This window comes from Onychostruthus taczanowskii, unplaced genomic scaffold, assembly GCF_017590055.1.
Source record: "Onychostruthus taczanowskii isolate IOZ18803 unplaced genomic scaffold, ASM1759005v1 scaffold65, whole genome shotgun sequence".
Classification (NCBI taxonomy): Eukaryota; Metazoa; Chordata; class Aves; order Passeriformes; family Passeridae; genus Onychostruthus; species Onychostruthus taczanowskii.
In genome coordinates, this window is record NW_024504233.1 from 941,297 (window position 1) to 955,901 (window position 14,605).

Below are 14,605 nucleotides of genomic sequence, written 5' to 3' on the forward strand. Positions count from 1 at the left end.
AGTTTTCTGCAACACTGTGATGCTGCACAATGGCTAAAAGAAAAAAAGGCTCAGAGGACAGCAGCACAACATAGTCCATAATGATTGCTTTTCCTTTTTTAACTCCTATTTTTATGTTAGGCGTAATGTCCAGTCACTCTAAAATCTTTAGGTCAAGTCTAAGTGTTCCTAAACCTACCAAAATTTGACAGGGAATAAACTGTGCAAGTAATTTGTCAGTGAGTGCCTGAGGAGGAGGAAGGTGGTCTCTCAGGTGCTTGGCAGCAGTCTGTCAGTGGAGGGGGCGAGGGTTACCACAGCACCTCACTAGGTACAGCTTGGAGATAGTTCTTGTCATCCACTCTGACTGGGCACTTGCACTTCCTATGTGTGGGAATTGGTGGATCTGACCTGTAGAGGCAGATTAATGGCAGTCAATATGTAGAGTCTTTGAAAATCTTCCAAACTGGTTCCATTTTTCTTTCTTCTGTTTTCTCGATTGATAAGGAAAAAGCACAAAAATGAAGAATCTGATGTAATTATGTGATTAAATTACAACTTGACCCATTCAGTTGCAGAAGACTGCCTAACAGCAAATGGCAGAGTGCAGGTCCCCATCCTTTCCTTTCATTATTCTCTGTGTGGGAGAACTTTAGGGACAAAGGCTGATGTGACCCTTAAGAAGAATTCTGTTTGGTTCAGACAAGATACAACCATTGCAGTACTCAGAAGATTATAAAAACATGGTCCAAGTCTCATGTGCAAAGCTAGGCAGATGGCAAGAGAGGAAAAAATTTTCTTTCCTTCCCAAAACCCCATCCCATTCACTTTCAGCTCCAAGACCCAGCACCATTCTGCTAAGGGTTGTCATTCCTCACTTCCCCAGCTCCAGAACATATTAATCAAAGGAGATGAAGATCTAAAGAGACACAGCTAATTCTATTGCTCACACAAAATGCTTCAGGCAAGTAACACATTTTGTAGAACTTATAAGAAATTTAGATATTTAACGTTATGACAAAAAATAAATCAAGCTGTAAAATATATCAGCAGATATATCAGATGATAGGAAATAGATGAAACACACAAAAGTGTGAGAGCCAAAGAAGAGGCCCACTCTACTGGTAAATATATTTCTTCTAATAACAGATCTGCAATTCACTCAAAAGGCCCTGAAACAGGATGTTACAGTAAGATATGTGTCTTTGGTAAGAAGTCCATATTTGTCTGATACTGTCGTTTTATCTCTGCAGAGCAGATTTAACACAATATGTTCCTGTTTTGTTCCTGGTGTTAGAACTATATATATTGGCCTAGGATATCTTCTCGTCATGAAAAATTACATTTTAAGCCACAGAAGAGAAATTGTTATGCACAGTATTTTATGTCCGTTTGGTGTTTTGGGAATCATCAATTGCTTGTTTTCTTGTTCACTGTGGAGTCATGTTCTTTTCTAGTGCAACTTAGACCAGTCCAGTTACAGCTGTGTGTAATCTCTGTCTTTGTCCATATGCTTGCCTGTTTAGAACAATAACACAGATGTAAATAACAAAACCTGATTTTTCCTGATGCATGCAGATCCTCCAAAGTTTGATAGGATATGGCCGAATATTTCTTCCCTTGAGGTTTCTAAACCAAACCAAGGTAGGATGCTGTAAAATTCCTAGTGGTCTAAAGGTACTGAAATTGCTCTCATCAAGTCCCACGTGGCAAAAAGTAGTAACAATGATACTCCAACTCATTTTTCTCTGGTGCTAAGTAATGCTATCCTGTGAGAAAATAACTATAAAGCAAACCTTACCTGAAAAGGGAGTCTTCCAACACTCAGACTGTGCACATTACTGCAAATATGGGAATAGTAGACATACAGACTAAAATTTATGATACACAGAGAGCCCAGGACAATTTTGGACTTGTTTAGGTAGCACAGTCTGTATTTTGAGTAAGTTTTGAGATTTTTAAGTGAACAAAGGTTGTCACTGTCAACCTCAAAAGGATTTTTAATGTCTTGTTTCCAATTTGTTTTCCCAAGTGAGCTGAGAAGCATTCTCAGCTTTCATGCCATCCACAATACAAGCAAGTTCTCTGCAGGAAAGACCCATGGTTTTCTACAATTTGAGTGCTACACAAAAAATTACTCACATACTGTGATATGACGATTAGCACTGAAAGAAACAAAATTACTTTTTAAGATGACTAATAAAACTAAGCTTCTTTGTTAGTTGAAGAAGTATTCAGCTATACTTCACATTTCAAAGTGATTGCTCATTATAAAAATAATTTCCTTCTGTTCTTATTTACTGCCCTTTCCTCCCCCAAAAGTCCCTGCAGAAATCTGGCCTGTGGCTTGCTTTCATGTTCAAAGGGTGTCCTTTCTGTGCTGTTACACGCAGAGGTGGAGGATAAAATTAATGAAAAGGCAATCTAGACAGTGGCCACTAAACCAAATGAGATGTATTGAGAATCTGTTGGGAATTACATGGGAAGGGCTGTAATTAAGTCTGGATCACAATCACCAAATCAAACATACGCCATGTGCATGTGAAATCTACCATGTTATATGTACAAGTTTCTATGTGCCCAACAAAACAGATAAAATTGATCTATTCTCTATGTAAGGATTAGAAATGTACTTTAGTTTGGACTATTCACCATATATTTCAAACAAACCATCCCTGATAAAGTAACACCTAGCATTCCAATTTCATTTAGCTCCCACTGTATTTCCCAAGTTTTTGCATGTCTTTTTTAAACAAACAAAAAACCCCACCCAGACTTACCTCTTTTCCTCTGCTCTCTGTAAGGATTAGCCTACGTTATTCAGAAGAATTTTAAATTAAAATGTTCTCAGTTAAATTATACCTAGCATTTCTAATGGATTTCATTGCTTAATTATACTGTGTGTGATCTAAGATCTAACTTCATTAAAAAATATGTTTTGAACAGCACAGAATTATTCAGTGTTTCTTCCCCAAAAATAAGAGTTTAAGTAAATTTAGTTTCGATGTTTTGGTAGGGAGCACAAAACACAAAAACTTCAAAGCATTTCTATTTAGCTTTTGTGTGTTTGCAGCATATTGTTACTGTCTTTAACATATAGTGTAGATTAAATATTTCATTTAAGGATAGTGTATGAAAAGAATGATTACAGAAATCTGCCTATATCTAAATATTTTATTGTGGGGTTTAGGTTTATGCTAATTGGCCAGAAAAAATATGCATTCAAATTCAATAAAATCCTTTTCAGACCACTCTGGTTACCATATAGTCATTTGTCACAGACTGTGAGAAACAAATAGTCTCTAACACAAAACTGCCACAGTGCATAGATGTGAATTACATTCCCTGTCTTGATCTCGGATGTTACAGCTCAAATAATTTGTAATTGATAGTGTATAACTCATTTTCTGTAACTTCACCCTTCCTTACAAAAAAAACCCCATTGTTAAATTCAAAAGTCAGAGAATAAAGATGTTTATCTTAATATTTTGATTTGTTCCTATATGATACTTTTTCTAATTTGCTGTTCATTTTATTACCTATCCAGTTGCTCCCAAATTAGCTATGTCAACTGTTTCTTCTGTTCAAGTTGCAAACCACAAGAGAGGTAGGAATTCTAGGATTCATACAGTGATCCCATAGTGCTCTGTGTTGTGAAAACATTGCACTGTATGAATCTGGAATATCTGTGGAGTGTACTCATTAGTTTACTGGTGAGGCATCTTCATGGAATACAACAGAAGCATTAAGTCACATAAACATAAGCCATACAAAGAAAAATAAATATGCTTCTTAGACAGTTGTTGGTGGCAAATAAAGCGACATGGCATTTATTTTTAAAGGAGTTAAATGTATGAATATGACTATTCAGATCCTTGCCTAGAAAGCAGATGTTTACCAGAGTCCTGTTTTCCTCAGTGATATGCATAAATTGTAAAAGAGGAAACATAAGCAGATTAGTTGAGGGCAAACAATCCATAAAACATCAATTGTCCATGTCCTCAAGAAGTATCTGTAAATGCCATGGAATGTAATGCATTGTTGTGTCTTTTAATGCATTGTAAGTGTGCCTTATGTCTTCATTTTATTCTAAGTGTGCAAATTCAGAGTGCAGGCATTACATTTTGAATGGATGTTCTAGTGTTCTATAAAAATAATGGAATTTTATGGATATAATAAAGGATGCCAATATTCTTTCTGACTTACAGGCAACCTGTTTCATTTGCATATCTGTCATTCACAGTCTGAACCCTGAGATCTTTTCATTGTTTTTCCTCATCAATTTATCTGTAAAGAGTATGTATGAAGATGTTTTGTCTTTCTGCAGCTATTGTGAATATCTCATTATTCATGAAATACATGTGAACAAGGAAAAGGGTTATTATTAAGGAATGTCTGAACTTAGTTTGACCCATTTGATGAGATCATGGTAATGAGCCATACTGTTTATTATGAAGCAGGTAATTTCTAAGGTTACAATGGAATCTCCTTTGTTTGCCTTAATGTATGGAGGAGGAGCACGGAGTGACTGGAAAATGAAAAAGAAAAAATAATTTAATGATTTGTGAATGCACTTTTCTTGAAATCTGCTTTGTGCTTTTAATCAAAAAGTGACACTAATAGCTGTCTCATGCAACCTGTTTTAGTTTAGAAATGATGCTACCCTTCCATGTGTGTTTATCATTGTTTCATGTGATGACATTTCATGTTTTAATGGTTGTAGCTGAAGCTTCAGCTGAACTTCATCCCTACAGTAACAGTATGTTATCTCAAAGATGTTAAGTGCATAGCATTAGAATGGGGGGAAACTGTTCAATTTATAGAAACAAAACAATTAGATTATCAGCTTCGTGAGCCTGCTTCAGTGGGTAATTTTATCATGCTTTCTGCAACAGAATCAAGATTGTTTCAATAAAATCATTGCACTGGAAAATAGTCAGGGAGGCTCAGAGAGTCAATGCTTCTGTGAGTTTGCAAGGAATTTGACAGTTCCTGAATCAGCCAAAAACAATGATCACATCTAACATGGCAATCCCTTTTTCCTTCACATTAAGCCCATCTAGCTGTCATTACCTCTTCTCTGAGATTTTTGGCTTCTGAACCATTCACTCCTTTTTGTTACTCAACTTATCTGTGTCTTTTCTGACATGTGGTACTCAGAACTGAAAGCAACATTTTCTATCACTGTAAGAAGCTCATGTCATTTCACAATGGTTGGTAAACCATGTGCAGCCTGATTCTGAGACTTTTCCTCCATCTCCTTCAGTGTTTGCATGACTTTGCCAGTGCGTGACAGTGCTTTAGGCTGCTAGCCAGAGCTGTGTGCCTAAAGACCCTAAGCTGTGCTTCTGACAGGTCTACAAGCAGAATACTTTCTGGTTAAGGTGAACCACATGATATGCTGGAAGGGCCATACAGCACTGACAGCTTCCCAGCTGGCACGGTGCTGAATGCAATTCTGTGTGCTGTGTCTGAGTGGCTTAGGGCAGCACCTCATGCAGCCAGTAGAAAAAGTAATTCCGTTTCCATCAGAGGAGGACTTTTTACATACCTTATTTTTGTAAGCACAGAGGGATGTAAATATGATTCACTGACCAGGCCAACAGCAAAAAATTACTGCACTAACAAACAACGCTGTGGGGAGGCAGGGGAGAAGCAAACATTGTCACAGAAGTGATTTAATTGTTACTTTCCATTTCTTTTTTGTTTTTCCTTTTGCCATTGCTAACGCTTGATCAGATGTTGGACTGCTTTCGACTTAACTGTGTTTTTTTTCTACACCATGTAGAATTTACTTGTGTGATGAAGACTACTAGAGCACTCCTGTATCTTAGCATTAGTTAACTTTGAGACAAAGACTTTGTTTCACACAGCACAGTTGTTACAAAAGAGCAATACCCATAGAAATGCAATCAAGTTTAAAGATTGGTCTCTTTGTTCACCTTAAATATTAATGACTCACCTCTGAACTTGAGCAGTCCTCCTGCATATGTTTCAGAGCATGTGCATACATCCAAGTGCTTCATAATTATTAAAGGTTTCTTCACTCCAAATCATAACTTGGAGCAGGCCCTGTGTTACAGAGTGAATTGCTTAATGTGCAGCTTTTGTTTTTGTGCTGTTATGGCTAATTATGTGTAATAGTAATATAATTGAAGGTTGTATTGCAGTTTCAGAATGGAAATAGTACAGTCATTCATTCATGAACTATTATCAGTTTCTTTCTGCTGCCTTAAATACAAAAGATATTGTAGCATAGTCAGCTTTTCTTTATAGTATATAGGCAAATTATTTCCTCTAAATTCACCTGGAGTGAAAATGTTTAGCAACAAGTCTGACCAACATAACACTATAGTATCATCTCACCAAAAGAAATTCTCTGTTGGTAGCAGAAGACAGGTCCTTTGTCAGACAGAAAGACTGACAGCCTTGCTTCTGAATCTTGGATTCACAAAGTTCAGATTGCTTATCTCTAGTCAGTCTTTCTTACTTTAAAAATCAAACACAAACATAATCACACCAATTTTCCATTACTCCTGTTTGCTAGTGGCATTTTCCACTTACAGATCTCATCTGTTCCACACAGGCAGTTTTCACTTGAGCAAGATGGATATACTTGGAGAAAAATGCTGCAGGGTGGCTGGCTGAGATGCTGAATCAGACTGACCAGCTGCAAAAGACAACAAACTAACATTTTTTTCCTCCCTACTCAATTGTGTCAAGTGGTAACATACTGAGACTGATACACCAAATGTTCTCCTGTACTCCAGCAGTTACTGGCATCAAAATTATCAGATTAGCATCAGAACCACAAAACACTGGTTTAGCAGAATAACATTGACGAGAACAAGAAATATATGTTAACTAAATGCGTATATGTAAAATGGATTAATGTTTTCTGGCAGCAGAAAGGCAGCTCTCAAGATTGAAACATATGTTGTGCTAAGTGTCTAAAAAAAAATTAATCCATTTACGGTGGAATCTATTTACGGTCCAGTACATCAGACAAAAGCCAAAGAAATATCCATGTATTGGGAGTGCAGAGCATACACAGAAACACGTACTGCGACTGTTGTTTCTTTACAAAAATAGAGACAGGCTCAAATACTGTATGTGATGCCCTACTCCACCAGTCAGGGGGATGATCAGGTGGCCCAGCATGATCAGGAGCATACCAGAGGAAAGGCAGCACAGGGGACTTGGCCTCTGTCATACATGGAAACACCCTCTGCTACAGCTTTATCTAATTACAAGATAATTTCAAGACCTCAAAGCCCTTCCAAGTCACTGCATCCAGTGCTCCATTATTGCAGGAAACGTACTGTAATTTATTCTACCAGTTGTATTCTACTGTAAAGTATCTGTAAAGCATCAGTGTGTTTTGTGACAAGTGGAAAGTGTCCAACAACCTCACTGCCCTAAAGCCTAGATATCATCTTCTAATTTCCAGCTGAAATTTCCCAGTAGCCAGTTAACAGCATTTGTTACTGTGGCAGTATTGTCCATTAGGATGGCAGGAGGCTTAGCTCCTTGCTGTATTTGTACAAGAAGGTGATGCCTTCTATCATCAGTTTGCTAGACAAATTTTCCTAGTCTTCACTTTTTAATTAGACAAATTTGCCTAGTCTTCACTTTTTAATTAGACTCAACTTCTCTGATCATCCTGGTAACCTTCCCTGCATTCATTCTGGGCTCATAATCCCAAGAGTTGAGTGATCAGGCTTACACAAGTATTCTACTCAAAGTAGAGCTGTGTCTCCTATAATGTTATGGATAATTTCTGATTTTTTCTTTGTTCTGCATAAAGCCAAGTATTGCTCGTGATTAAAGACTAAAAGGCACTAACATTCTATATTTAATGAAGGGTTTTTTTAAAGTGGCTGTCATGCCAACTTCATTTCAGATGGCTGCAATAAGCATGCTTTCTAGTCAGTACACATTTCAGAATTTTCATATTCTTTTCTAGACCAACTGGTTTTCATCTCAGAATACAAAAACTGGTTAATGTTTACCTCAAAAGTACAGTTGATGTGGTTCTCCAATAACTGTCTTCCTTCCTTTTCTTCGCTGTTAATCATTTTAGGAGGTGTTGGCCAAAATTGTCAAACTAGAGATTTGTTTGGCCATGAAATAAAACACTCTGGTTCTCAAGGTGCCTACTAGTTATAGCACCCCAAGTTCAATAGCATTTTTGAATACTCTCCATTTCTGTCAGGAAGAAAAAAAAATTATTTTACTTATAGCTGTGAATTTAATCATAATTAAGTTTGACAATTTTGTCCACTGAATTTAGCATTGTTAATACGAGGAGGTTTTTCCCAGGTCTTGATTTATACTCATCTCAAATGTGCAAAAATATGTGCGTTTCTCTCAGCGGAAACTGAACCTCCAGTAATCCTGAAAGGTTTACAACTGCAAATGCTTCAGTTCCATCAGGTCTGCCAACAACAGCCAACCTCCGACATCATGCCATGGTTGTCGGGTCACGCTAACCTGCCTGAAACCAGCTCCACTTCCATTGCAGATAAACATCTGCTGCTGTCCATTACATTGATTAACATGTATGTGCCATTCATTCATACTTCTGCTCATGGTCCATTTTAACTAAGCATGTAATGTGCTATTACTCTGCTGCTGTATACACTCTGTATACATTTCTGTTCTTCCTTGAAAGACTGTGAATGCTTCGGGCACTCCAACCGGTGCAGTTACATCGAGCTGCTCAATACGGTCATTTGCGTGAGCTGTAAGCACAACACTAGAGGTCAGCACTGCGAGTTATGCAGGCTGGGCTACTTCAGAAATGCTTCTGCAGAGCTGGACGATGAAAATGTGTGCATAGGTCAGTCCCGGGATAACTGCGCCTTTTCTTCTGTGCCTTTTCAGCTCCTGGCAGCTGCTAGGGACCACTGCTGCTTACTTGCACTGAAGCCAGAATGAGCTTTTTCAATGGATCAGAACATCTGTGTAGACTTCTCACCTCATTTCTATTGCCCTGGTAGCCCCAAGGAGGCATTTTGAATCCGTAAATGATGATGAACCTCTCTGGCTATGGGTCCTGGTTAGACTTTCCCCAGAAACCCCTGAGACACTGGATGTGCTCTCCTTACACAGGAGGGAGCCACACTGGAGTCACACATGAAAATTAAGGAGTTGAGTCTTAAATACCTGGTCCCAATATGACTTTTGCAATTACTAGTAGAGATTCTTGAATATTTGCCTGGATACCTACAAAAGTTGCCAGCTGCATCAAGAGAACATGAGGAGGGACCTCTGTTAATCTGGTTTGTCACTAAATTCCACATATTCCACTAAATTCTGCTCCCAGACACAGCGTTGTAAATGCAGTGTTACCTCCCCTCTACTTAGAGGAGGGACTGAAATGATGCCCATGAGGTTAGGAACAGAATTTGTCAAATCAGTGTGACACAGTGTCAATTTAGAAAGGGATTCCTAGGTGAAAACAGTGCTTTAGAACAAGCATCTGCTATAAATATTCAAACTGCAGAATTAGAGAAAATGTTAGAACATAATAAGAAAAGCATGTTAGGAAAAAATGTAACATCTTAGCACCCTAGAAGAATATGCATTGTTCTCATGTCACCACAACAGACAGTATACAACAAAGTTAGGTGAAGCCTGAACATAGTCAACAAAGGAAGCTTTGCACAATGGCCAGCAATTAACAGATAGCCACTAAAGACACTGTTCTAATAACAAACAGAGGTGGAGAATTTAATATCCTGTTTCTTATAGACATAAGCACCATTAGGACCTGTTCTGGATTTTCATTGTGATTTTTTTTTTTCTTTCCATCTTCCAGGAAACAAAGAGTAGTTAGCAGATACTGTAAAATCAAAACATACTACAGGTGAATAAATTATATTTTAATACATTTATAATCCATTGCTGAGATTCAAGCCAGAAACTATTTAGGTTGCTATTATTTGTTTGAGTTTGTAACATGTCAGATTTACATATTTATCTTGTGATAAACACACAGATCCATCCATGCACTGCATTTCATGTGTCCTTCTTTTAACTTTGCTTGGCAATGCATTCAGGAAATGCATGATCTCCTTTGCCAGTAATTAGTCAGAGCTACTAAGAACTTTAGTAGGCAAGTCATGATTTTGTATGACTGTGCTGAGGATTAACACAATCAAATGTTCTTGGAAAAAAACTACTGTCCCACATATTTGTTTGATGTAGATGACAGACATCATTGGTGTGACATCAGGGCTGTGTAATTTCAGCTGCCTAAATAGGCCTAATGAATACGACTCTAAATTGGTCTGTTTGGAATTTTTCATCAGCTCATTCAGTATGTTGTTTTCCCATATACACTGAAATGCTAAGACAGCAGCTGCAGCTACAGAAGACAAGGAAGTTAGTAAACAAAAAGCCAAAAATAAGTAATTTTAAAATTAATTTATAAGTGATGTATTTAAAATGTCATGGGACGACAACTGTGCACTTTAAAATTGCCAGGCTACTGACGAAATAAATTTTTAAAATCTTTTATTTAGGAAAAAAAAAAAGATAATGTGAAACATTTGCTGACTTTCCACCTTAATGCAAGCAGAATTCTCTTGCACTCCCCTGAGAATTGCACCATGTGAAATAACTATAGGATCAAACCATGGTTTTCTACACATTAGGTAATTAATTTGAAATAAATAACATTCTTGCTGGACTGAGACAGTTTTCCAGATCACAGTTACAATACAAAATATATGTTTCTAATGTATGTGTCCTAACTGATTTGCCGGCTTTAGAGATCTTTCCTACTTCTTGTGTAAAGTCAGTAAAATGAACAGACACCTAAGCACTTCTCAGAAAACAGAGACGTTTGTTCTTAAAGTGCTGTCTTGATCTGGGGCTCCTAAGATTTAATTGGGCAAAATGTGGAGTATTTGCACCTGTGAGAGAGTTGATGGATTCACCCTTCTAGGTCAAGCACAGTCTTGCTCTATTGGAAACGCTCATTTCTCTTTTCTCTGAGTTTAAAAGCAGTGTTCTGTGGTTTAAATACAAGTAAAATGTTGGCATGAACATTTTAATAAGCAGATCTGCAGTGATATGTGCAAGTCTTATTCCCGTATGAAAGTCATTTTTTCAGGCTAATTCTTTCCTCTTCAGCCGTATATGTAGAAAGGTAACAAATGTCTGGATAAGCTAGTTTAATGGCAGCTAATAGGGCTTTGGCTCCGATTTATCAAAACTGCTTCACAGTTTGCAGAAATACATATGGTAAGTACATGGATAACAAATCTGTGAATCTTAGCTGATGCTAAATCAATGGAGAAAATGTAAAATGCTTAATTTTTAAGAATAAAGAATTCAAATACTGAAAAGGTTTTTTTTCCAGTGAGCCAAATGCAATGTATTATACAGTGGGCTTAAATCTTAATTCTTGATGCCCTTAATTTCTTTAGCAGCAAAATAGATTTTATTTCCTAAAATGAAATACCAAAAATTTGTGGATTCTACATTAACTGCAAAATCACCTCATATGTGCAACTGCAGTTTCAGAATAAATCAAAGTATTCTGAAGTTAAAAATTATTCATTCAGTGTGAAGAATAATTTAACAGCTTGAAGAGTTTTTTATTTCTTGATAAAGCCCAAGTGACTTTCAGTGAATGCACACACTGACAAGCAAGGATAGCATGGAAACCGCCAGGTAGACCCAGAGTAATAAAACATGGCCTTTGCCTCACAGCATAAATACTGAACTGGTGACTGCTGTCACACTTCTAACAAAGCCACCCTTGCAGTCAGTCAGGTTTAAGCTTCAGCTAACACCAGAAGCCCTAATGACACGTGGTTAAGTTAACCCTGAGGATTGTCCTAGAGCCACTGTCAGCCCAGACTAATAAGCAGCAAGCCTGCAAGCCTCAGCCCATTTCCTCACCTCCTTTCTTAGTTACACTCATTGTGTTTTGTTTGAAGCATCACATTGATGCTTCAGTCTGTTCACCCAGTGAACAGATGACCATTTCTGTTATCTTCCTATCCTTACAAATAGTTCCCAGATGAAGGTTAGGATGAAAATTCTTTCTTGGTTGAGATCTGTAGGGGCTTTTTCCCCCACCCTGGAACCTGTGTGTGGTTTGCTTATTAGGGTGAACTGGGAATGTTAGTTTAGTGATATTTAGCGCCCTGTTGTTGTAAGGGCATTGGAGATACTCGCTGCCTCCCTGAGGCACACTGAAATTTTGACCTTTGAGATTTGTAATGTCTTAAGTATTTGGTAGGCCTTGGGAAGTGTTCCACAAACTGTGATTTGTGTGACCCTGAATGTTCTGTAGGTTATATTACTGTGGAATCAATTGGGAAAGATGGAAGATAGAATTAGTCTGTTGGGTGTTCTGATTGGATTGACTAATTTTGCAAAATGGCCTGGCTTAAAACTTTGTTTCTACTGTTTACATTCCCTTCAATAGCATGATATGGGCCTGGAACTGCCTACATGTTTATGTGATAGAGTTCAGTAGGAAAGATTTCACTGGTTCAGGGTCTTGTTCTCTGGAAAATATAACATCCAGTATCACAGGCTATACAGTTCTTTCACAAATACTTGTTTAAATCACTGTAACTTCATTACATCTAACAAAGCAGTTTTTAACAAGAATTGGGCCCTCTGTTTTTAATGTAATTCCAAGCTTTTGTCTTTCAAGGTTTTCTATAAACACTGGTGAAGCAAATTTTACTTCCTGCATTCAGAATGTGTCTCAAGTCTATGCCTGTTTACATAAGCATTTGATACATCTGATTAACATCAGAATTCCCAGCTTTTCAAAAGGCACTCACTTTGCTGTAATACTCAGCCTTGCATAGTATTTTTGGCATGTCAGTTTTACACTTCATTAATGAACGTTGCCAGCTAATTGACTCTATTATTATTGTGGAAGCCTTTTGCCAAAGGTAACTATTCTTCTTCAGCAACCCAAATGTTCAAAGTGCCATCTGTAATTTATAGTTAATAAACAGTGAAACAACAGATGACAAATGTCTTTCTGGTAATTTTTTTTCCTGTTAGTTTTTTTCATTGGAGATACATGCATAGGTAACTTCCCAGTTCAACTCCATTTTTTCATTTATGGTACCACTGAGGTTTAACCTAATGCTAGGGAACAATTGCCAGATATAATCATCAAGGCAGCACTGATTCACAAACATAAATCCAGTCTCCCAGCAGGTTGCCCCAAATCAGGAAGAAGCAGAGATCAGATGCTTCCAAAAGGAGTCTGTGGTCTCAGTTAACAGTGAAGTTACTCTGGGTCTACATGGGTCTACATAAAAATGAGATAACCCTTAATTTGAAACCAAAATCTAAATAACCAAGGTAAAGAACAGGAATGCCGAAAATGAGCTCTCTGAGCTCCTTGCCTTTGTTCAGCTGGCTGAAATCTGAACACAGATATTGTAATCACATTAAAGAAAAGGGCTGTGAATGAACAACACAGTAAGTGTTGTGGGAGGAAATGTGTTACCCTACTTATTCTTTAATTAGCTGAACACATGTGAAAAATATACAGCGGGGAATGAGCCTCACTGCATTTTCCATCTGCACGCTGGGAGGTGAGAGAAATTAAAATGGCTGCAGAAATCCCGTTCTTAAAGGTTTTGCATTACATTAGTGCTCACCTCAAGCTTTTCATTGCAGAATACGCAAAAGGTTTATTAATGTCACTGATAAATCAATCTCATCAATTTAATGGCAAATATTCACTTAAATTATTATACTGCTCAAACCTATAAAGGAAGACTATCTTGGAAATAGGTAAAGTGCATTTATATAGCCCTGTAAAGACATCTAGCACTTCTGAAAATATTGAGTAATACAGATAAGCCTATTTTAATAAAGCAAAACATTTCACCCTGATGGCACATTGATATATCCATACTATACAAAGCTTTTCTAATGTTCATTAAATTGTCAAAAATATTCTTGCCAAAGAGAATATGTTACAATCACTTACCCTCAAGACCGTGGTATCTTCTGCTTTATATCTTTTCTGTTTACTTTTTCTCTTTGCATCATAAAACGTCTCTTCCTGAAATGACACATGCAAACAAATAAATGGACATGTAGTAATTATATTCACTACACTAGATGTTCTTAATAGACAGTCTTCCTTTACCTTTAGCACTGGAAATGCACCCTTTATTGGTATTGAATGAATTATCTCCACATGTAGACCTGAATCCAGTGTGTATGTGTTGTCTTGTTTCTGCAGACTGTTATTGTAACCCTTTTGGTTCAGTCCATGATCGCTGTAATGACAGAGGATTTTGTGAGTGTAAGGAGGGAACATCAGGGCCTAAATGTGATAAATGTCTGCCGGGATATATCTGGCACAGCTTGGGCTGTCAACGTAAGTAACTCTGAGAGTCGCCCCCCTCCTGCAGCTCCGCTGCCTCTCGTCCGTGTGCTGTCATGTGCCAATTCTTGGGAGCAGAGAACGAGCGAAAGCTCTGGGCTGTACCAGTGCCATAATGCCAGACCCTTGGGAGACTCCCAGCTGAAGGCACTGACTGTGCCATCCAGTTCATTCAATGCACTCTCAGTGTCCTCTCTCTCTCCCACTAACACCTGGAGGAGCTCCCGCTGGCATAGG

At 37.7% G+C, this 14,605-nt stretch overlaps 1 protein-coding gene across 1 annotated transcript in view; it reads left to right on the forward strand.

The window, feature by feature from the left end:
* NTNG1 (netrin G1) overlaps positions 1–14,605 on the forward strand; it is a 140,432-nt gene that overhangs the window by 101,723 nt on the left and 24,104 nt on the right. Inside the window, exons 5-8 of the mRNA XM_041420701.1 lie at positions 1,558–1,623; positions 3,527–3,586; positions 8,654–8,821; positions 14,225–14,362. Of these exons, the coding sequence (XP_041276635.1) occupies positions 1,558–1,623; positions 3,527–3,586; positions 8,654–8,821; positions 14,225–14,362 (432 nt within the window). The remainder of the gene's footprint in view (positions 1–1,557; positions 1,624–3,526; positions 3,587–8,653; positions 8,822–14,224; positions 14,363–14,605) is intronic.